The 24,005-nt window shown below is 39.4% G+C and overlaps 3 protein-coding genes across 4 annotated transcripts; 1 reads left to right on the forward strand and 2 right to left on the reverse strand.

The window, feature by feature from the left end:
- Positions 1-1,866: 1,866 nt before the first annotated feature.
- Positions 1,867-8,402, reverse strand: LOC148863232 (cell division topological specificity factor homolog, chloroplastic-like). Of its 2 annotated transcripts, XM_088978147.1 has the most exons (3): positions 8,020-8,402; positions 3,500-3,584; positions 1,867-2,651 (listed from the first exon to the last, which is right to left on the reverse strand). In XM_088978147.1, the coding sequence occupies exons 2-3, from the start codon at positions 3,506-3,508 to the stop codon at positions 2,046-2,048; spliced, it is 615 nt and encodes a 204-aa protein (XP_088834273.1). In that variant the 5' UTR covers positions 3,509-3,584; positions 8,020-8,402; the 3' UTR covers positions 1,867-2,045. The 2 variants fall into 2 exon arrangements, with proteins under 2 accessions (XP_088834273.1, XP_088834272.1); XM_088978146.1 differs by lacking the exon at positions 3,500-3,584.
- A 163-nt stretch (positions 8,403-8,565) lies between these two features.
- RRG (sporulation protein (DUF155)) lies at positions 8,566-20,590 on the forward strand. The gene is made up of 7 exons (XM_088978145.1): positions 8,566-8,861; positions 14,047-14,158; positions 15,156-15,315; positions 17,819-17,967; positions 18,230-18,381; positions 19,114-19,228; positions 20,324-20,590. Exons 1-7 carry the CDS (start codon positions 8,566-8,568, stop codon positions 20,462-20,464), a joined length of 1,125 nt encoding a protein of 374 aa, XP_088834271.1. The 3' UTR covers positions 20,465-20,590.
- A 771-nt stretch (positions 20,591-21,361) lies between these two features.
- LOC148863234 (early nodulin-like protein 20) lies at positions 21,362-23,169 on the reverse strand. The gene is made up of 2 exons (XM_088978148.1): positions 22,937-23,169; positions 21,362-21,892 (listed from the first exon to the last, which is right to left on the reverse strand). The coding sequence occupies exons 1-2, from the start codon at positions 23,112-23,114 to the stop codon at positions 21,546-21,548; spliced, it is 525 nt and encodes a 174-aa protein (XP_088834274.1). The 5' UTR covers positions 23,115-23,169; the 3' UTR covers positions 21,362-21,545.
- Positions 23,170-24,005: the final 836 nt, after the last annotated feature.

Here is a 24,005-nt window from a genome sequence, read left to right on the forward strand (position 1 = left end):
TTATTGGGGAGAGATCCTAGCGGTTGAGCGTTATCCCATCATTGATGCACCGGGAAAGAATCCGGTGAGATCATAACACTTGTAGTAAATGCTGTCACAGTAATGACCCCTGGAAGTTACACTATTGCCCTTAGCTGAGGTCGAAATGACAAGATTATCCCCAGGATGTGTGCCATGTGTCATCATCCAATGGAGTGGTCAATTATACCCATGTCAATTCTCATAAAATTTGTATTGATCGACATCAAACATTGCAAGTATAAGTGGCAATGGTACCAAACACAACCTAAACAATCATCACAATTCCAAACCAGTAATTTACAAGTATATATGAAAATGGGAGTCCAAAAATGGTTTATTTTCTTAATTTTAACATTATAGAACTATATATATAGAAAAAAGGATTTGCAATATTATTATTATTGTCCTTTAAGAGACATTCATGCTGTACATGTACATCAACTATTCATTTATGTCAAATAAGACAATAGATGAAAAGTAAATGCCATGTAAAAATGTCCTCAAGGCTCAGTTTGGAGAGAGTGCAAAATGTCTTCTCACCAAAGAGCTCACTCCTCTCATTTCTCACACATGTGCATATTTAGTTTTATATTAAATCATTAAAAACTTCCTAGGTCTTTATTGTCACTCATAAAATCTATATTTACTCTCTAATAAATCTCTCTCTCTTTCTCACAGCTTAATAGTCAATATTTATAACATCTCCCCTCCCCATAAACCCCACCTCTTTTACTCCCCATCTCACTTTCTTGTTTAACTCCCCCCTTCCTCCCCCAGAAAATTCTTGGCTCTGCCACTGGTTCAAGTTTTTCCTTTTGTTTATTATTATTTTAATTTAATGTAGATTTGTTTAATGGATTCTTCTGGTTCAATAATAAAATATAGTAAGAAAGAATTTAATGTGAGTTTTTGATTATCTTGATTAGTTCAATTTTGAAATTATTTTTTTTTTAATTTGGTTATTAATCTCATGTTTGGCTTTATAGGACTACACAATGGAAGGTAACACATTGCCCCAACCCAAGTCTTTGCCATGCCACAACTAACTAGATAAGATATCAATTGAGCCACCATTGGTTTATAAGCTATATAATATATAGCTTATAATATATAAGCTATATAAAAAATAAAATTTGAAACTCAATAACTAAAAAAAAAAGGATTTTTTTTACTATTATACATGTAAAAAAGTAAAAATAGAACATCCTTTGCATTGCATGAATGACCACTAATATAAATATGTATAGTAGAAATACAAGGATTAGAAAATAACATACACTGAGCGTGTCTATATTTGCACTCTTCACAAATGGAGCCCATGGGATCAATGGAATGTTAAAATCTGATGTATGTCCGATGTAAACACATAGTCCATGCACAGTCACATAGACACACAGCCATCTATGCAGGACGCTGCCTGTATATGTGTGAGATGGATGAATACATTTACCCCGATGAAATGCAAGAGGGGCTAAATAGTAAATAGGAACATTTATGTTGCACTGGGTTGCTGCAAATTAAAAATTTAAAACCATGTGCTCCAACTTCCAGAATTCAACATAAAACAAGTTCATATTGGCTTCGGAAAAAAAACAAGTTCATGTTACTTTTTTTTTTATTATTAAGTACAAGTTCTTACCAAATACCAATTGAATCTGCGTAATATGACATCTGGGCTCAGTATGGAAGGAGTGCAAATGCAAATATATAGAGTGCAAAACTTAGTATTTTATATTATTTTGTATGTATTTGTACTGTATATATTTGTATTTATACTCCTTCCAAACCGAGACCAAATAATGCAACCATCCAATGGAATACATAATTCAAAGGGAGACCAGGAGGTGAATGAAAATTCCAATATATACAAATGACCTTAGGAATTAGGAGTCCTAAGGATCCAAGATCTGAACTACTACAGTCGTGGACTTCTGCTACAAGAAAATATTTCCATCTGATCCTAGATGTTTAATAAAAGAAGGGTAAAAAAGGAGAAATGAGCAGAAGAATAAAAACATTAAAAATTACTGAGTTTTGTCATTGGGAATAAAGAAATCAAATTTGACATCAACAGAACCAGAACTCTCCCCAGTATCTTTGTACTCTATGCTTGTTATTGCCCCCAACTCATCCTCATCTTGATATTCAGGTTTCACCCGCCGGACTGGCACTGTGACAGAGTACACAGTCCCAAGATCTGGATCTGTTGAGACACTGAGCTGGACTTTATCCTGTGAATCAATCTCCACAAAATCAGATAAAGCACCCACAATGTTCTTCACAATCTTCTGCTTTGCCTCATTACTAACTGCACATCTATCAGAAAAAAGGATCATCTTCAAGCGTTGCTTGGCAATCTTTGCGTTAGAGTTCCTCCTTGTAATTGGTGGTAGGAACAGTATCCTCCAGGCCAAGTTTAGACGCTCAAATAAGTTCATATTTATTGCATTTAGGAGGAAACCCTCTACTTCTTGGTTCAACGTTTTGGAAGAAAACCCATTGTCATCTCTGATACCAGAAGTACGATGATTATAGCACTGAATCTTGTGACCTTCAAGGGCTATGAGGGGACATCTGGGTGTAAGTTCAGAAATATGAGATCTCCTATTAAGGAAACCACTTAATGGCACCTGCAAGACGAAATAAGATGAAAAAGAATGAATTCTTTGGTGTCAGTAGGACAACAAAAAGGTGATGATATTCCTTGTGTGATTTGAAAAAATAACATTAATGTAATATAGGAATTAATGCTACCCCCCGGTCTTGTGTAGCCTCTTCTGGTTTTCTAAAAAATAAGAAATAACATTAATGTCATATATGAATTAGTCATCCATGGTACAAATGAAAATCATCTCTAACACAACTAAAATAATTTCATCAGATACGATTCTAGGAAAGCTATTGAATGAATGAACAGGTAGAAAAATGACACCATCTGTATGATATGATAACATGATGCACAGATAGCTTCCTGTTAATCATTGAAAGAACTTCAAATGATATAAAATTATAAATAGGCTATTTAACAATAAAACTAGGATAAAATGATGCAATATCTCAGGAAATCATATGAACAGTTCACATGCTTGGGCATTTAGGCTGCAATAGGCAGTCCTTGAAAGGACTTTTCTCTGTTCTCGGCTAGGATAAGAAAACCTAATAATATTCATTTGGTAGATATCAGATATAAACCTTTTTTTTTATAACCCAAAAGGAGCAATTTGCAGATATGAAAAAGGAGTTTAAAGCTCCTTTTTTAATATCAACTTATTTGGATCTGAGTTTTCAGAACCCTTTTTCCAGAAATAACCTCATATTTTTCAATATAACATGAAATCCCCCCTTTAGATATGAAATTATGCTGAGAAGGATTCTCACAAACCCTACAGAATCCACAGTCCACACATAATACTTATAAGAATCCATGCCTAACAATTGCAAAAAGGGAGCTTCGTGTGCTTTATCTGGTAAGAGATACCTCACGCATGTCCCTGTCCTAGGGATGCAGATTCGAATCAGGGTATATTCGAATCCTATCTGATACACTATAGATCCGATCCAATCTGATATCATTTAAAAAAAATTAATAAATTATTAAAAGAAAAAGAAAATATAACAGTTTAAATAAAGAAAAACAAAAAATACAAGTATTCTCAACTATTTTTATCATATATATACATGCTTTCTATAAATAAATAAATAATATAAAAATTTTACAAAAATGCAATATAAATAACATATTATATATATATATGGATCAGATCCTTTCGGATTGGATAGGGGATGACCCGAATTCGAAAAAATAGGATCCAATGTTGTTAAAATCTTATGATTTACGATACGATTCATGATTTGAATCATGAATCCCAACGGTTTTTATTTGAATCTTATGTTTGAATACTTTTCTACAAAAATTGTAAGATTTTTGTTTGAATCCTATGATCTGAATCATAAATCTTACAATGTATACAATTCTTGCGATTCAAATTAATTCAATTAAGAATCAGTTCTCTACTTTGTCATTTTATTTTGTTAATATTTAATTTTGTCAAAGGTGACTTGTACTAAATACCTTACTACAAATTGACTTATTTATGTTATTTAAAACCATATATTGAGTTTATTTTCCAACATATGTAGGATAAAGAGTCATTGTATGTGGATTATTTAACTTTCAAGTCAAAATTGATTATATCATCTTAGACTTCTATTGTATAAGTGGTAAATTCTATTGATTTAGGTACATACATGGTAGATATAGATTAAAAACCGGGTAGAATCACTTTACTATATATCGATTCATGATTCAATTCGATTCAATGTTCTCTACAATTTACGCTACAATTACGATTTTCGTAACATTGATAGGATCGAACTTCGGACCGGATTGGATCATGAACGATCCATTTGCACCCCTACTCTGTCCAACGAACATATTTTACTGTTTTTTAAAAGGTAAAGTAATATATTATATTGATAAACTAACCCAACCAAAAGTTTACAGCAGCCCATGTACGTACGGTGGTAGGGGTGGAACTTGAGCGGGTTAGGATTTGGATTTTGTCAAATTTTCAATACACCCATATCTGAATGCTTATTCAAAAGTTTACAGCAGCCCTGAAAAAGGTTTTTGTATGCTTAACTAGGAATAAAACAGTCCTTTTAAGTTGTTTCTTATTGTATCCATATCTGAATGCTTATTCAAAAACTATGCATATTTCTTTCTCTACACTGTCCAGATAATAGCGACAAGTAAAATCCCCCATAGCTCCAGAACTGTTTCGGGAAGACAGCATTTGTAATGCCAAAGTCCATAAATGACAAGAGAGTTTACAGTAAACAAGAAAGTGATTTGAAAATTCTGAGCATTAATTGCATAAGGAGAGGCATCATTGTTCACAATCGTTTCTCATTTTTTTTTGAAGAATGATAATTCCTCGTATTGGAATTTTTATTGTTTTCTTCTCTGTTCTTCCTTTTTCTTTTCCATTGACCAGGGGAACTAGTTGTTTTTTTTTGGAATTTTTGTCATAACTAAGAAAATGTTGGAGATTTAGAACAGATATTGTGTACATTTGTCTTCCTGCCTCCATTTTGCTCTGCTTTCATCCTTACTGTTTCTATAATTTTCTAGGCATTTCATGGATTAGTTCTGCACTTTTTGGTGATACACTCTAGGGGTTTCTTTTGGAATCCCAGCAAGGCCCCATAGGTTAGGTACCATTTTTTAGGCTCCTTGGTCTGAAAAGTTGGATCTGACTTCTGATCTCAAATTGCTGCATTTATTGGTGGGATTTAGCATTCTCATGGCCAAGCTCATGAGTCAACTTGTTGGAATTCTGCATCCAACCACAATGTAGTAATTTCAAGTTCTACTTGATCAAAGAGCTCTAATGTAAAGTTGTCAACACTAGATATACTGCTTTGCATCCAAAGTTGTTTGGTGTTCTAATGACCATATCAGCGTATGCATCCTCCACTGGGATGTTCTTTGCATTCCAAAACAAAGTCATAGGTCTAATTACATCTTACAACATTTGCCACCAAATGGACTACATCGGTAAAAACCCCTAAATAAATCATGAAAATATGATTTCTGGTGGATCTAACTTGCAACGTCATGTCCTGTTGTAAATAGTATAGGATGAAAAAAGCACCTGAAAAAGGACCAGGAGCAACTGGCCAAATAAAACCAAATTAAATCTCTCAAATTTCATCCAGCAACTACTATCAAATCTTGGAAGGCCTTAGCATTTTCAGTCAGTCACTTCTTAAGGCAGGTTCTAATACCCATGATTTTGTAGCTGGTATAGTTACTTTAGTAAGAAACTTGTTAACATCTCAAGCAGGGCCCAGAAAGAAGTGATTCCCTTCCCTAGCATGGTTTTTAGATGCAACATGCTACATAGAATCACAAGGACAATGTTGATATTTAAAATAAAATAACTTTTCTTACCAATGTTACCAAATGCTTGGTTCTCCTTATCATCTTATCAAAGATAAGGAGCATTGGTAAATGAGGCTCACCAAATGCCCTTACCTAACTTTTTAAAGGGAACATTTCAAACTGGACTATTTTAAAAGTTCAATAGGTTGCCTTAACTGACTGCCAAACACAACCTTGGTATTATTTAATAATTAATATGAAGGGTTACACTTGGACAGGCATAATGTCATATCATGCATATTGAGGAGCACATTACAAATATCCATTCAAAAGTTGAAGCACAATTATAAAAATTCATGAATACATTGAATACATTTATATATCACTCACTGACCTATCCTATTTGTTCATCTGAATAAGCATAATACCTTACTCCTTGAACAAATTTCCTGCCATCCAAATCTTCTAGTTAATTAACTGTGCCAAACACTTAACAAAGAGGAGCTTCTCCTATTGAGTGGATTTAATTTACTGAAGGTTGGACCATGACTTCAATATACAAATATTACACCAACCCTTACTTGAGTGCCCATATGACAACCTTTTATTATTATTGTTTGATAGGTTATGACGACCTTTTATTATTGCTTCTAAGTGGTGTTTGACACTATATCTATGATTATGTAGTATAGGAAGACTCTGATGGCCCCTTCACCTTTAAATGACATTTTCAGATTGCCATTTATCCATTTTATTGCGGGGGGGGGGGGGGGGTAAGATTTTCACATTCCAAGGAAAGCCAAATTCTGCAGCTCATGTCATAACCAAGAAGACCCTTTCTACAAATCTATATTTAGTCACCTTTATTTGGCTCCACAGCTAATCAAATGTATTTATTGGGATGTCAATTCCTCCCCCTGTTTGAATGGATGTCTTGGCCTTTTTTTTTCTTACCAAAAAAAAGAAAGGAAAAAGTAAACTGGAATCCTTGTGATTTTCTAACTAACACTGAATACAAGCAGCCAAACAAAAACATGTACTCTTAATCAAGGATATATAAGAATATGGGGGACCTTTTTTGTTTTGTTACTTTATTCCACGTTTTGAGCAGAAGGGTGGGTTTAGCATTGCCTTCATCAAGATGTAATGTGTTTCATCTTTAGAGTCATGGCTTAAAGGTAGAAACTCGAAAGCATGCATACGAAAACAATGAGGCACACAAAAAGTAGGAATTAAATTCTGATAACCAAACAATCAATTCTTAAAATGATCAAGTTCACAGGCATCAACCATAAAGGAACTGCCATGTGAACTGGATAAATAAATCTGAAACCCACAACAAACATTGCAGAAATATGACCCCGAAGAAAACCTCACAATTTAGCGTTTCTTCTATTTAAAGAAATTTAGTCGATAAGGGAACACAGTGGAAAGGGAGTTGTCTCTGTTAACCAAAGAAGAGAATAGGCCCAATATGAACCGCCATAACAACAAGAAAATCAGTTCTTCGGCAGACCAATATCTAGAACAAAATTATAGACAAAAACTCAAATAATACCAACATAGGGGACAGAAATTTATTCAGCCAAGATGCCTTTTTATTCTTGAAATCCCTTGTCCCTCTTCTGATATAGACAACGGGATTAACAACATCCAAATAATAATCTCATAAATTTTCAATTCATATCAACTCTGACGTGATGCAAAGGCTAGAGGAATCCTGAAGACCTTAATTACATTTGCATAATAAGCTAAATAAAAAATACAGATAGGGAAAGAACGGAGATCTGGCCAAGAAGTTATTCGTCATAGAGATAGAGTATCATGTCCTAGCTATTTAGTACTAAACTGAAGAAACACCCAATAAGTAGAAGCACAAATGTGAGGCAGAAAAAAGAAATCAGCTCTAATAATACCCAGCATCTATCATGTTGGATCATAAACCATACGAAAACCCTGAAAGGAAATGGTCATGCATCTGACTGAGAAGTCTTTCTGGAATCTCAAACTCTACTGGTGGATATTGGTACATTTGCACAAAATTTGTTTGAGAAAAGTTGTCTTTCACAGAGGACTCCAAAGAGAGAGAGAGAGAGAGAGAGAAAACTAACCTTTGAGGGTGCAACGGACCGTCGAAAGGAGCGCGAAGGATAGGAAGCTAATGTAGCAGAAACCCTCAAATCTCCAGAAATCGCCATTGTCTCTCTTATACTCCTGCTGCTCTCACTCTGTGTCTCACTTCTTCTCTCTCTCAAATCTCTCAATCAACGCATTCCAACCTTCCTATTACTTCTGTTCTCCTCGCGCGACTTTTTCAGGGGTTTCCATTCTGTCACCAGCAGGAGTAGCAGGAAAGAAAACCCATGGCCATGGGAATATGTGATATTTTAGTAATTTAAAAATAAAAGTGAGGGCACTTTAGTCATAATACGGCCCTATTAAATCGTTCTCTTCTCCGCTGGTCTTCCTCCTTCCGGCTCTCTGGTCCTCTCAGCTGCCGCGAAAAATCTTCGGCGACGATGAGCAGGAAAGAGCATACGAGGCAATGATAGGGTAATCATGGGGATCATCATTAATCATAGACAAATGATCCGAGCTTCCGATTAGAGAGAGAGAGAGAGAACAGTACAAATTAACGAAACTAGTTAAACAAGGAAATGGGGAGATGGAAAGCTTGCCTTGCTCTTAAAGACGTAATAACAAGATTTCCATCTGTTTCCCATCTCTCTCCTATGCCCCTCAAAGTGCCTCAAATATTACCCACTTCGAGAAAAGGAATTCAACGGCTTGGGTTCAGATTTCTATCTTCTGCAATTCCATCCCCAAGCAATTTTTACGACAATGAATTTATTGGTGGGAATCTCGATTTTGGCCAGAAGAAGTACACCCTAGAACCTAAGGAAGAGGAGGAGGTCGGAAAAATTCCTATCAAAGCGTACTTTCTCTCTACCAGGTACCTTTTTTCTTTGTTTCTCGTTTCAGTTCAATATCTGAGTCTTGTTTTTCATGGTGTTTTTTTTTTTGTATATGGATTTTCATGGAATTTGATGTAAATGTTTTCGGACACTTACCAATGTTTTGTGATGTAAAATTTTTTGGCTAAGTACCTCGTTATTTGACCCGATGGTGGCGTGCCTTAGTGATGAGCTATTTGGTGGTGAACTGCCTACTGGTGAACTGCTCGGTGGAGAACTGCCTGGTGGCGAACTGCTTGGTGGCGAACTGCCTAGTGGTGAACTGCTTGGTGGCGAACTGCATGGTGGCGAACTGCCCGGTGGCAAGCTACTCGGTGGCGAACTGCCTGGTGGCGAATTGCCTGGTGGCGAACTGCTTGGTGGCGAATTGCCTGGTGGCGAACTGCCTGGTAGCGAACTGCCTGGTGGCGAACTGCCTAGTGGCGAACTGTTCGGTGGCGAACTGCCTACTAGGCGGACGGTGACTTAGAGAATGCTGGAGCTCCCTGGTGCGGCGCAATCCGACTGCCCTCAGCATGAGGTGGTCTTCTTTCCTTTGTAGGCAGCGGGAGCTGAGGGACCTGCGAGAACTTCATCTTTTTCTCCTCTTTGTAGGTGGCGAGAGCTGAGGGACCTGCGAGAATTCCATCTTTTCCTCCTCTTTGTAGGTGGCGGGAGCTGAGGGACCTCCGAGAACTCCATCTTTTCCTCTTTGTAGGCGGCGGGAGCTGAAGGACCTGCGAGAACTGAATCAGAGGTCCCGGGGGTATTTTCCCGGCGGGGGCCCTCCGACGCTTAAGTTAGCACTCTTATTGTAGAGAGCTTTGAAGATAATATGAGAGAACTAGAGAGCAAGGGTTACTTCCCTTTTTTCATACCCCTCCCCTTTGGGGGGTGAGGTCTTTATATACCGGAGTCCTCGCGGGTTAGGTGGGTGAAAAGCCTCCAAACGGTAAGACTCGTCGCATCCTGTCAGAACCGGGGTACGGTGGTGAACTCCTCGAGGTCGTCAGGCTGGCACTTGTGTCAGGCGGCCAGGTCGACGCCTAGGCCGGGTTGTCAGGGGGGCTCCTGCATTAGTCGGCGGGTCAGTGTCTAAGCCAGGTCGTCAGGTCGGCGCCTGTGTCAGTCGGCGGGTCAGTGTCTAGACCAGGTCGTCAAGCTGGCGCCTGTGTCAGTCGGCGAGTCAGTGTCTAGGCCAGGTTTGTCGGTGGGCACCTTATGGGCGGCTTGGCCGGATCATGCACTAGGCTGGTCCAGGACGGCTAGGTCGCACAGGCTGCACGCAGCTCGCGCAGGCCATGCGTAGTTCGCGCGTGCCGCGCGCAGGTCGCGCCAGGCCGACTAGACTAGTGCCCGGGTGGGTCACCAACTTCGTAAGTTTGTTGGCTGGGTGTTTTCCTAGTTGTCACGAGGTGCCACGTGTCACAATTTCACTGGAGGGCCAAATCTGCCCTCATCAATAGCCCCCCACTCTCGAGCTGATAGTAACTCAGCGAAGGGAGTAGATTTCCTTTGGCCCGTAAGTCGATGAGCTAGTAAATGCTGATCCAATTACTAGTGTGGCTCGTAGGCTTTGGGAGCAACTCATAGTCTACTCTTCTTTGACTTTTGCCCGTGCCAGAGAGGCGACCGGGTCTTTAGTAGTAATGTGGCCCGTAGGCTTGGCCTGCATCAGCTTCGTAATGCCGATCACCTACTCCTACAAGAAGCTACTAGGGGCTCGACCTTCGGGGGCAGCACTACTAACTTTAGGTTGCCAGTTCACACGGGAGCCTTGGAAGGCTCGACCGTAAGGGCGCCTATGTAGTCAGTTGGCTGCCAACTCCCGCGGAAGCCACGAAGAGCTCATCTTTGTAGGGGGGACCTTGCGGAGAGGACTGATGTGGCATTATCTGAATTGAAAGTAAGGTTGGTAGAGCTACTTAGTCCGTTAGCTCCCTGCATAGTCTCTGAGTTCATAAAAAATGTAAACTATAAAGCGATAGGTTCAATTTCTAAAAAGTGAGGACTTAGCTTTGGCAAGATGAGAACTTAGCTTTTGTAGGATGAGAACTTAGCTTTTTGTAGCGTGTTCCCACAGATGGCGCCAATTGATGTAACCGTTTTCGGCCACGTACCAATGTTTTGTGATGTAAATTTTTTTGGCTAAGTACCTCGTTATTTGACCCGGTGGTGGCGTGCCTTAGTGATGAGCTACTTGGTGGTGAACTGCCTACTGGCGAACTGCTCGGTGGAGAACTGCCTGGGGGCAAACTGCCCGGTGGCGAACTGCCTGGTGGTGAACTGCTTGGTGGTGAACTGCCTGGTGGCGAACTGCTTGGTGGTGAACTGCATGGTGGCGAACTGCCCGGTGGCGAGCTACTCGGTGGTGAACTGCCTGGTGGCGAATTGCCTGGTGGCGAACTGCCTGGTGGCGAATTGCCTGGTGGCGAACTGCCTGGTGGCGAACTGCCTGGTAGCGAACTGCCTGGTGGCGAACTGCCTAGTGGCGAACTGCTCGGTGGCGAACTGCCTACTAGGCGGACTGCCTAGTGGCGAACTGCTCGATAGCAAACTGCCTAGTGGCGAACTGCCTGGTGGCGAACTGCTTGGTGGCGAGCTGCCTGGTGGCGAACTGCTTGGTGGCGAACTGCCTGGTGGCGAACTGCCCAGTGGTGAGCTACTCGGTGGCGAACTGCCTAGTGGCGAATTGCCTGGTGGCGAACTGCCTGGTGGCGAATTGCTTGGTGGCGAACTGCTTGGTAGCGAACTGCCTGGTGGTGAACTGCCTAGTGGCGAACTGCTCGGTGGCGAACTGCCTACTAGGCGGACGGTGACTTAGAGAATGCTGGAGCTCCCTGGTGCGGCGCAATCCGACTACCCTCAGCATGAGGTGGTCTTCTTTCCTTTGTAGGCAGCGGGAGCTGAGGGACCTGCGAGAACTCCATCTTTTCCTTCTCTTTGTAGGTGGCGGGAGCTGAGGGACCTCCGAGAACTCCATCTTTTCCTCCTCTTTGTAGGCGGCGGGAGCTGAAGGACCTGCGAGAACTGAATCAAAGGTCCCGGGGGTATTTTCCCGGCGGGGGCTCTCTGACGCTTAAGTTAGCACTCTTATTGTAGAAAGCTTTGAAGATAATATGAGAGAACTAGAGAGCAAGGGTTACTTCCCTTTTTTCATCCCCCTCCCCTTTGGGGGGTGAGGTCTTTATATACCGAAGTCCTCGCGGGTTAGGTGGGTGAAAAGCCTCCAAACGGTAAGACTCGTCGCATCCTGTCAGAACCGGGGTACGGTGGTGAACTCCTCGAGGTCGTCAGGCTGGCACTTGTGTTAGGCGGCCAGGTCGGCGCCTGGGCCGGGTTGTCAGGGGGGCGCTTGCGTTAGTCGGCGGGTCAGTGTCTAAGCCAGGTCGTCAGGTCGGCGCCTGTGTCAGTCGGCGGGTCAGTGTCTAGACCAGGTCATCAAGCTGGCGCCTGTGTCAGTCGGCGAGTCAGTGTCTAGGCCAGGTTTGTCGGTGGGCACCTTATGGGCGGCTTGGGCGGATCATGCACTAGGCTGGTCCAGGTCGGCCAGGTCGCACAGGCTGCACGCAGCTTGCGCAGGCCATGCGTAGTTCGCGTGTGCCTTGCGCAGGTCGCGCCAGGCCGACTAGACTAGTGCCCGGGTGGGTCACCAACTTCGTAAGTTTGTTGGCTGGGTGTTTTCCTAGTTGTCACGAGGTGCCACATGTCACAATTTCACTGGAGGGCCAAATCTGCCCTCATCAGAATTTATTATCAGTTTATTTTTTTTTTCAGTTTTCCGTTGCATTCACGGTTTTACCTGGATTGCCCCTTTTCCTTTATTTTTGCTTCTAGATTGATTTGTGATGTTGTTGTTAATTAGGCCTTTGTGATGATTTGGGGTCTTGCGGGAGTGCCCTTTATGTTACTAGATCCTTTTCACAGTATCTCGATTATTTTAATGCGAATTTTCTGAAATACTCCTGCGTATAATTCTCCTTTTAGGTGGTGAAGAAGAGATGCCAATTCATTACCTGATGTTGAGTTTGCAGGAAACATCGGGCTTCTGCTTTCCAAAGCTGGCTGGCAAATTCCACCTTGTAACAGTAGTAACCAGTAATGCAAGGAGTAATTTTTATTCAATCAGCAGTAGAGGAGTTTTTAATTTTTTATTGTTGATTTCTGAACTTGAAGCTTCTGAAATAATAGTGTTCCTCTTGATTTCACAAATCACAATGCCCCTTTGGCCACTTTCAGTACTATTGTATTCAATGCCCTTACTTCTTGCAGAATGTTGTAGTTTCCAATTCAACTTCCTGTCCTCATGCATGTCCTAAAATTCTCTTACTACCATTCAAGAGTCAGTCGTTGCTTCTCTCTCATACTTTAGGATTTCCCTTGAAGTTACCAGTGTTTCATCCACATATAGGCACTTTTAGGGATACGTTTACTTAGACAGATCAAGTAGTTGGCGACCTATGTAGATGGATCCTTTCTAACAGCAAACAGATTGCAAATTGACATGTATGGACAAGTTCCCGACAATGCACTCTAGAGAGATTCATCTTGGTCGTGTCTGCAATAAACAACAACATGATCTTGTATTCTCAGCCCAAAGAAGGGGCTAAATTGTTAATTTGTAATACTTAATGAATTTAAGTCTCTTGCTGGTTGTAGCGGAGACTTGGATCGAATCCTGCCTGCACTAGGGTGTGTGTGGGGGGGGGGGTGTTGGGTTGGGGGGTGGGCTATCCCCCTGTTGTGTAGCCCCATGGGTCCAAAAAAATACTTAATGAATTTAAAAAAGCTCAGTTATAAATTATTTTTATATGCTTCTACAATTGATTTTTCTTTCTTTCAATTAACCATTGCATTACTTTACATAAACTGAAACTAAAATTAAACAAGACCCTTGATTTTGTTTTATTTTTGCTGAATCTGCACGTATTAGTGTGTTACACATGTCAGATTCCAAACTTATTACATGCATTTATATTACATGGTTGACCATACTTATTTTATATCATTAAAATATCTATATTTATAGGTGTCTTACTTCTCTCTCTCTCTCTCTCCACACACACACACTACATGCTTTTGTACTTTATGATTTGGGGCTTCGTCCCTACTCTCACCCCTCTTTTTCTGTTCTCTTTTTTCCCTCTTTATCATGTGGCTTTCTCAGATTCATGGTTTTGGCAGTATTGATTTGAGGAGCATGCAGGCCGAGAATGCAAGCAATGTTGTTCCTCCTACTTCTCGTTCTTCGAATTACATCGCCCTCAAATATTGCAATTTTCCTCAAAAAGTTACTGTAAGATGGATGTTGTGTATGTGTTTTCATGTTTGCACATGTTGATTTTCTTACAAAAATAAAAGAAAATAGTATACTTTTTTTTTCTTTTGGTGGTTCTTACTTTTCTTTTTCCTATTGAAGCACAGAACATGAGAGTGTAGGGACTTGGGACATGGTAAACTCTTGAACAAGAATATTAAGGGCAGGGTAGGTTGGTTGAGTTGGTCATAAAGAAGAACTGACATGGGGCTTAAGTAGAACATTATAATAGGAAAAGTTCACCCTGGTGCCCTACAATTCCATGAGATCCCAACTCTGTCATATTGGAGGAGATGCTATCAACCACTGAAGCAACAGTCATTGGTATATCCTTTAGTAGCTTTTCATTAAGGAATTAACCTCACTCCTATCCTTTATAGTTTTCTACCCCATGTCCTTCCAATGGCTTCATGTATAAGCTCCTCTTATGATCCTTGACTCTGCTTTTTAGGCATCCAAGATAAATTAAGATGCAAAGTTTAGGATCCTCCGCAGGTGTGGATTGCCTTTTATTTCTTTTTTCTTTTTTCAATTTCAACATTTTATAGATTTTTATGGGTCTATTTCCATATACAGTTGTTTCTCAGTACTTTGATGGTCTAAATTTGCGTTTGTAGACTGTATGTGTATTTTGGGCAATGTCTACTGGGTTTATTGTAGAGTAAAGATAAATCGGAGAGTCCCGAATTAGACCAATGGAATTCTGTCTGCTATAATAACAAATAAAATAAAGTGCTTCTGAATTGATCTCATCCTTTATTATTTCAATTTTTTCTTTTTTGTTCAGTAATAACTTAACCCTTCAATAAAATACCTGTTGTATCAATAGATATTTCGACCCATATCTACCTTAAATCCATCTATATGTTCACTTTCATGATTTTTTTTTCTGCACAAAGTGTTCACATTCATGAATTGTAGTTTTGTTTTGGCAAATGGCCTTTTATTATCATAATGATTTAACTTCTTATTTTAGGGTGTTGGAATTGAAGAAAAGGAAAGCTATTGCCGCTACATGGTAGTCTTCCAATATGGATCTGCTGTCTTGTTTAACATATCAGATGATGAAGCAGAGAGTTACCTAGAAATTGTTAGAAGGCATGCATCTGGGTTGCTCCCAGAGATGAGAAAGGATGGTAAGTATCCACTGTTTGTCTTTAAGGTCTATTTGCAAATATCAGCTCCATCTCTGCATACTCTATCTATTTCCTCATAAATTATCTTCTCAAGTGAATTCAAAAGCGTGCTTCAGAATTTGCAAATAATGTGAAAGTGCACCATGTGGAATGTGTGCATGTTTTTAGGTTGGATTTTTATTTAGACTGTAAAGTAGATATGGATTTGGATATTTCCTCATGGGTACAAAATCTAGTTTTGCATTGTATGTGTGAATACTGGACAGTATGGATATCAACTCCATCTCTGCATATTCTAGCTATTATTGGAGAAAGGTCTATTTGCAAATACCAGTTGTATGTAGAACCTGCAGCATTTGTGAGGAACCAGTGTCAAGGATCTCTTTGTACTTAATTCTCTCTTTGATCTTTAGTAAAAATTCCAATTACTGATAAAATTCATTAAACATAAATGTCCCATTCAATAATGAGAAAATATGGATGCTGCTGTGACTAAATCGCAATTTGTTATGAGAGCATTTAAAATTCCTACCAACTCATTCAATGAATTTGAAAAAAAAATGCAAAGGAACTTTATTTGGTCAAAATCTAGTGATAAGAAACCTCTCCATCTAGTTAACTGGAGGAGGATCTGCACCCCTAAAGAGTGGGGTGGGTGTGGGATTAAAATTCTCAAATAGATCAATAGGGCTCTTCTGGCCAAACTTGGGTGGAAGATCCTGACTAATAGAGATAATCTATGGGTGAAGGTAATTTCAAATAAGTATCTAAAAAATAATTTATCCTTATGGGATGCTTCCCCAAAAAAGGGGGTTTTGTGGGCCTGGAAGGGGGTTCTTTCAAATCCATGATCTGATGAAAAGAGGCATGGGGTGCGTCATTGGTGATGGCTGAAAATTTAAATTTTGGTCTGATAACTGGGCAGGAAATGACCCGTTGATCAATGAGATTAACCGAGAAAGTGTTGATAATTTGGATATGCCTATTTGCAGTGTCATTGACCAAACTGAGTGCGGTGTCTTATAAAACCAGTTCTTATTCTCTCTACCCATTCGGGTGATCATCTTATATGGAGATTCACCTCTTCTGGTAAGTTTTTGGTCAGCTCCGCTTACAAAGAGGAGTGCAAGGTTAATGGAGTGAATGGATTGCATGATAAATCTCTGAAAAGTGTGTGGAATCTTAATCTTCCCCCAAACTGAAATTCTTTATGTTCGTAGTTTTAAGTTGGAAGCTCCCTACCAAAGATCGTCTTCATAACAGAGGGTTAAATATTAATGCCGAATGTTGTCATTGTGGTGAGGAAGAAAATTTAGAGCACCTGTTCCTGAAGTGTCCTTTCTCTAAACAGATATGGTTAAGTGTTGGGGTCAAGCTCCCCGACCTGAATGATTCTAACCAGTCATTTTGTTGTTGGTGGGGTCAGGACAGGATGGTTATTGATTTAGCCAATCCAGATTGGAAAAAGGATTTCTTTGGTTCATTTGGAAGGTTAGGAATGGAAAGATTTTCAACAATATGAGCCCCTGCCCTCACTCTGTTGTTAGAAGAGCAGCAAGCTATGGGGATGAAATCAACTCTTCTAACTCCACCAGTGCTGATGTAAGTATTTGTAGAAGCTGGGTGCAGGTTATATGGAAATGTCCGACAGAAGGCTCCATCAAAATCAACTTTGATGCCACATGTGACTCGGATGGTGGAGCCCCCATGGTGGATAAAGAATATCATATCGGAATGCTCTCGTCTGTGTAATGTCCTTGAAGCTTGAGTTTCCTTCCATCATGCCCGTAGAGAGGCAAACCAAGTGGCTGATTGGCTTGCGCAAAATGTTTCACATGAACGGCCCTTTAGTTTCAATTGTATTCCAAGACAGTTAAAGTCTATTTGTAAAGCTGATTGTTGGGGTAGAGCTACCCCCCCCCCCCCCCCATCTTGTGTAGCTCTGTTGTGCTGCTTCCTTGTTACCCAAAAAAAACAGATTTTGATCAAAAGAGTAGGGGAAAAATCTGCTGTGACTAATTTTCTCTTTTGCTTGGAACAATGTGATTATGAGAGGCAACTCAATTCTTCGATCAAAAGAGTGGGGGGGAAACAAGATCTCTCATGTTCAGCATAGCCAATCTGGAGAGCAGGTCCAATGATCTCTCATATTTAGTCCCCAAGATAATAAAAGTTCACAAATGTTAACAACATGAAAATAATGAAATTTGATAGGTGATTAGTTATACATCTCTGGGAGGAATCCTCATTTGTAAATTGTAATGTTTATTTCCTTCTATCTCTACCTACGCTTCCAGTAATATTATGTACTTTTAAATCCAATAATCTAAAATGCAGATCAATCAGCATGCCCGATTTCCATCAAGTGATCTGTGATTCTGTTAGTCATGTTATGCTATCATGAGTTCGCATCTAAAATCTATTAGTTTCTGTCAGATAAATTTTAAGTTGACTCGTAAACCTTTTTTCTATCAGTTTCTAATAATTTTCTCTATATCAACAGATTATGCTGTTAAAGAGAAGCCATTTTTGGCAGAGGATATGCAAGGTGGACCAGACTATATTGTTCTTAAAAATCTAGATACAGATGGGATACGCATTATTGGAAGTGTTCTTGGCCAAAGCATTGCTCTTGATTATTTTGTTTCGCAGGTATTTACCATTGGAAAAACCCTAGTTTTGATAGCTTCTTTTCATAAAATGAAGTGATTTACAGCCGCACTGTGGGTCAATGATCAAATGGATTTGAAAATCCATCTTGTTTTGTGACATCCAAAAAAATGTATTATTTTTCTATGGTGCAGTTAAGACAAAACTTGATATTGCTAGATATAGAGATATTTGAGAAGGTAGTTCAGGGTATGGCATCATTCTGATTGGCAATTGTGTGGTTTCTATTCTTCTTCTTGCGCAGGTTGATGGTATGGTTGAACAATTCACAGATATAAATCGTGGTATGGAGAAGACTGGAAGCTTCACAATGGATAGGAAGAAGCTATTTCAACTTGTAGGAAAGGCAAATTCAAATCTTGCTGATGTGATTCTGAAAGTTGGTCTCTTTGAAAGGTATATATATATATATATATATATATATATATATATATATTTTTTTTGCATGGTTTTTATGGTTCAATAAATCCTTTTTGAATCTATAGTTCTGTTATATTTTTAATGCAGCTGTATTTTATTTCCTTGTCCTTATTTTTTGGGATTCTATGATAGTTGAATTGGTAATAGACCACCTGTCAACAAAAAATGTAAGAAAAAAATGACGAAATAAAGGAAGAAAGAGGGGAAAAAGGTTGATTGGCACAGTGAGGGTCAACACCATAATTATAATGGGTTGGCTGCTAAACATTTTCTCCCTCCAGACCATGTTTTTTAGCTAATCCGCTTGATATTATTGTATTAATGCCCTTCCTGTGCGGAGACAGAATTTTAGCTTTGTAGGGAAGCGCAAAATGTAAGGATATTATAATGATATGGATAATATCCAAGATAATATTTTCTATAAAATATTGGCAGTAGAAGACCTGCTTTGTCATCTTACTGAAAATTCACTACCTCACTGACATGATAGATAGTCTTGGCGGTCAACTATGATAACAAGTTTGTTTAGGATCCATCTCATGTCACCTTAAGATTGCCTATTTAATGATTTGGATGAATTGTTATAATATTTATGTACTCCAGTTCAATTATGACTTTTAAGAACTGAATTCTCTCCATTTCCAATACATGACTTGTGCTCATGGGGTAGCACAATAAGTAGTAAACTTCTCTTTTCTCGTCATTCAGATCAGAAATTGCTTGGAGAGATGCAAAATATGCTCAAATATTGGAGTACCTTCGAGAGGAGTATGAGGTCTCACAGCGTTTTGGGAACCTCAATTTCAAATTAAAGTTTGTTGAGGTAACTTCTCTCCTTTCTACTTTTGATATCAATGCTTGGGTCAGTTGACTGCCATCCCTGAGATTACTGAATATTGGGGACTGGATGTTTGTGAAAACCAGCTTGGTTAAAATAAAGAACCTACTTCAGATTGAGAATTTCAACCTTTTGAAGTGGTTAGATTAACATCTTTTCAGGTGACCAATACTTACATGAAAATAATGATTTGATGTTTGACTGTGCTGTGTTTCATCATCATCATCATCCATGCCTTATCCCAACTATATGGGGTCGGCTACATGAATCCTGGTTCACCAATCCATTCTATTTAAAGCCATATCCACCGTGTTTGGAAAAAAAAATGGTAGGGAAAGGAAGGCAAATCTGTACAGGTTCCCCTACCTTCTCTTTCAAACCGAACACAGCCTTAGTTATTGCTATACTGTTGCATGCACCCAAGACCTCTGTTATTCATTCAAGTACTTACTGTTATTTTAATAGAATCAAATGTTTCAGTCTCAGAAGATCCTATATAGTTTATATTGAAAATAAGTTTGTATTTAGACTTGTCTTTATATTTCATTTTCTATACCCTTGTACCAAAAGGAGTTTGGTTGGTCTATTTCCTATAACTTATTTTATTTTGCCCTACAAAAATTTTAATTCCCCACCTCTATGCCCTTGGGATGAGTCTAATTTTGTTTCCTACCATGCCTTTCATGACTTTACTTTCTCCACTTGTCCTGATGATTAGGCAACATGGCAGTTTCTGTTGTCTTATTAGAAGTTTCTTTTTTGCAACTGGGTCTATTTCTAGTAGAGAGGGTCTACTTGCAACTAGGTCAAAAAGTTAAGGGAGGTGATTATAATTACCAAGCTAAAATGGAGGTTTCAGCAATTTACCCCCAAAAGGAACAGCATAGACAAACTTAGCCAAAAGAAAGAAAACACAGCTGTTTTGCCTTTTTAATTTTGGGTGAATGTACTGAAGCGTAAAGCCTACTGCTGTTTTAAATTTTGTTCTAGTGGTAAACAACCGTTATTCATGTATTAGCCTTTTATTGATACATTATAATGCGAGAAGTGATATTCTGACTGTGTTTGTGTATTTTGCAGCATAATATCCATTTTCTTCAAGAAGTTCTTCAAAATCGAAGATCGGATCTCCTGGAATGGTGCATCATCGTTTTGTTGAGTATAGAGAATGTAATATCGTTATATGAAATTATCCATGATACAACTGTAGTTTCTGTTTGATCATCAACAAAGTGAAAAATGAATTTTTTTTTGCACCCAAATAAAGTTATTGTAGCACAGCTTGATTCAAATTCAATTTCTCAGAAGCAGGCAAATTGCCTGATATGTATCAATGCTCCTACAAAAGAATTCTTACTCTATTTCACTCGTATGTAAATTGGATTAGTTTTGGTTAAAAAAGAAGGTTGGGAACTTGAACAAATCGTATGCCATTAGCATTAGGTGGACATTTGAATTCAATACATACATTGCCTCAAAGACCGTGGATCTGGTGGTGCTACGTTAGGGTTGGGTTGGGACCTTTAATCAGCTTGGGTGAAAGTGAAACATCTCCATCGCACCCAGACGAGCTGGGCTTTGGCCTTGATCTATGCTGTATTAACCAAACCCAATCGTGCCAATTAACCAGTGAGTCTGTGACTGGGGCCTGGGGTAGAAACCATATTCGGACATATGTAGCCGTTAAGGGTGGGTAAGCTGGTAAGGCACCTCATTAACCAAGTCATTCCCATTCTCCCAACTTGAGACCTGCTGCTCCAGACCTCCAGTGCTCCTTGAGAGTGGGCTGAGGCTTCAATTTGCTGGGGTTGGGCTAGCTGGGCCCGAATGATAGGCCCATTAAAGACGGAGTTGGCCCACCTCTACATTGCATATTGGCATGGGAAGATCCTGCTGATTTCTGTAATAAAAAAATGAAATAACACATGCATGCAGCCATGCATATAAAAAGGGCAAATGGCATGTATATATATATATGTATGTATAAAGCCAAAGGACTCAAAACAGAATAACTGGAAAAGATGGTTTGCTTCCTTTTCCTTTATAAAGGTTGTTGATTTATTCTCCAAAACCGCTTTGTTCAGATTTCAGAAGCCTGTTACTCCTCACTCGTTCAAATTTAGTAAGCAAAAGGAATCATTAATTTCAGTCCATTTTTACCGTCTTTACCCAGAGACAAAGACTACCAACCACCAACAAATTTCACTAATTAACAGACGCAAGCAAGCAAAAGTTCATCAACATTCAACAGAACTCTTGGAAACACACCGGGAAATTCAAAAGAAGAAGAAGAAGAAAATCACTACCACCAGAAGTTGAAGAGAGAGTTGATGGTCCAGACCACCACAGCCGTGGCAATGCCGGTTGACAGTATAATCCGGCGGTTTGACGACGGGGAGCTATTTTTGCTGGGAGAAGGTGCTGGGGTGATCAGTAAGGGGAATTGGTGAACGGGGACAGCCAGTTTCATGCCATGCCAGCAGTATCCTCCACCGCTGAGGAAGTAATAGGTTTTGACCTCCCTGAGATTAAATACGTCCCTTCCAGCTCCACGCGACACATTTGTGATTGGATCTCCATCGTTGCATGTTTCGTAGCTTGTCTTGTTCACCTCCAGCACGTTGAAATAATGCCGATCATATCCGAAATCTGCAATAGTTCAATATTTCAATTCACAACCACATACGTATTTAATCAAAACAATATTATATTAAGCAACAATTCTAAATCCCTAAAACCCTAATTTGGTTTGATATTATGTCAACTTCGGAAGTTCCTGGTGGACTGGACAGGCGATGGACGTACGATAATATTAGAACTGATGGTATTAGACTGCTGAGTTAATCATAATTCTGATGATGCCAGTAGGGTTTCGGAGTTTTGAAGTCGGGATCTACTCCTAACTTTGGATGCAGACGTTGGGCAGCTAAAAATTGGTTCAGGTGTACTTTAAAGAAACGAGATCCGCATTCCACAGAACTATCAGACCTGTTTCACTGTAGAAATGGCGGAGAACGTGAATAAAGTAAAAAAAAAAAAAAAAAAAAGATGGCGTGATAGTGGGCAACGTAATCCGGTTGAAAAACAGACAAAAAGAAAAAGAGAAGAACATTCGAGAGTTGAGATATGAAGATTTTACCTTCAACTCTAACAGAGAACACATTTGAGAAGATCAGTACTTTGATTAAGAAGTTAAAACCTCCAAACTTTGAAATGCGTGGATAGGGTCTCAGCCGACACTTCAAAGTAGAAATATAAAAAAAGAACAACAAGAAGGAAAAAATGGAAATCTCCTTATTTGAAAGACAGAGAAGAAAATCAGCTAAAAGTGAAGCTGTTCCATGGGAGTCGTCTGTTCCACAGACTAACACGTTGAAGAAATCCAGGGGAGAAATGGAGAACACGTTTGGAAAACATACGAAAGCCAGAAATAGCTGAGAAATATGGTGAGTTTGATCGAGTTCTGTATGATTGAAAGGCCGGGCTTAAAACCATCATTAAAGCTTTCTACTTTTAAAATGAAGTTAAAAAAGTAAAGAGAAAAAAAACCATAAAACAGGAGAGATGGAAAACTAGGGTTTTATTTTTTTCTTTGTTTATAATCTATAACTTGAGAAAGAGAGAATACACAGAAAAGAAAGGTTGTGTATCTGCTGCGTGTGTTTGTGGTAGGAGAGAGAGAGAGAGAGTTACAGAGCCATAGGCCAACGTAGAAGTATTGATGACCAGCCCATTCGGTGTAGTTGACGTCTGGATTCCACCCATTTGCTGACCCTCCAACACGAAGCAAATCCCCTGAAACGCATCTGCCGCACGATAACACCAACAACATCGTCCATTTCATTACAGGTACTCTCCTCACCACCTCCATTACTGCAACTCTCTCTCTCTCTCTCTCTCTCTCTCTCTCTCTCTCTCCTCTGGCTCTCTCCTCTGGCTGGCCGGGGTTGGGCTTTATATTACAACTACGACATGAGCCCATGTGTAAACTTCTTCGTCTTCATGAAAGGGTACCGGCACTTTATAAAATATTACGAATATGCCACTACTTAAACGTGTAACGAGATGTGTTGCACCAAATAAATAAATAAATAAATAAATAAATAAAAAGGAAAAGAAACAGTTGTACGCAGTGAGAGTATCACGAATCATATAAAGTGGAAAGATTTATTGTCTTCAAATTTAAAAACCTGTCTTGAATGGGAAGACAGAATTGAGTTGTGGTTAGGATTTTGGAAGCATGAGATCGACATCCACTTACTAGAACAAAAAGGTTTTTGTTTCATACATGCTTTTCGAACCGTCGTTGACCCGGACAGTCGGACCGTTCGGCCTAAGAACCGTTCAGGTAATTGGTTCTGTTTTATTCTAAATTTGGTTTTTGGCTAAAAATTGTTGAAAAAGTCAACAACCCGTTGATCTTGGCGATCAAATTATTGACCCGTTGATCTTGGCGATCGAATTGTTGACCCGTTGACCCATTCAATAGTTATTGACTTTTTATTTTTAATTATTTTTTAATTTTTATTATTAGAACAAGTCGTCCGTTCGAACGAGATGGTCAGACTGTCAACCTAGAAACCAGTGGCCAGAATGGTTCCATTTTCCGGTCGTTTTTTAAAACATTGGTTTCATAGGGGCGGATTTGAGCTTAGTCGAGTTGAATATTTGGCTATTAAGCTCTCGTTGAAATTGTGTTAGGCTCAAGCTCTAGGGGTGAGCAAAAAAAATCGAAAAACTGAACCAATAAAAAAAAACAACC

The sequence above is a fragment of the Nelumbo lutea genome, chromosome 3 (assembly GCF_056320005.1).
Source record: "Nelumbo lutea isolate HS-2025 chromosome 3, American lotus-T2T, whole genome shotgun sequence".
NCBI lineage: Eukaryota > Viridiplantae > Streptophyta > Magnoliopsida > Proteales > Nelumbonaceae > Nelumbo > Nelumbo lutea.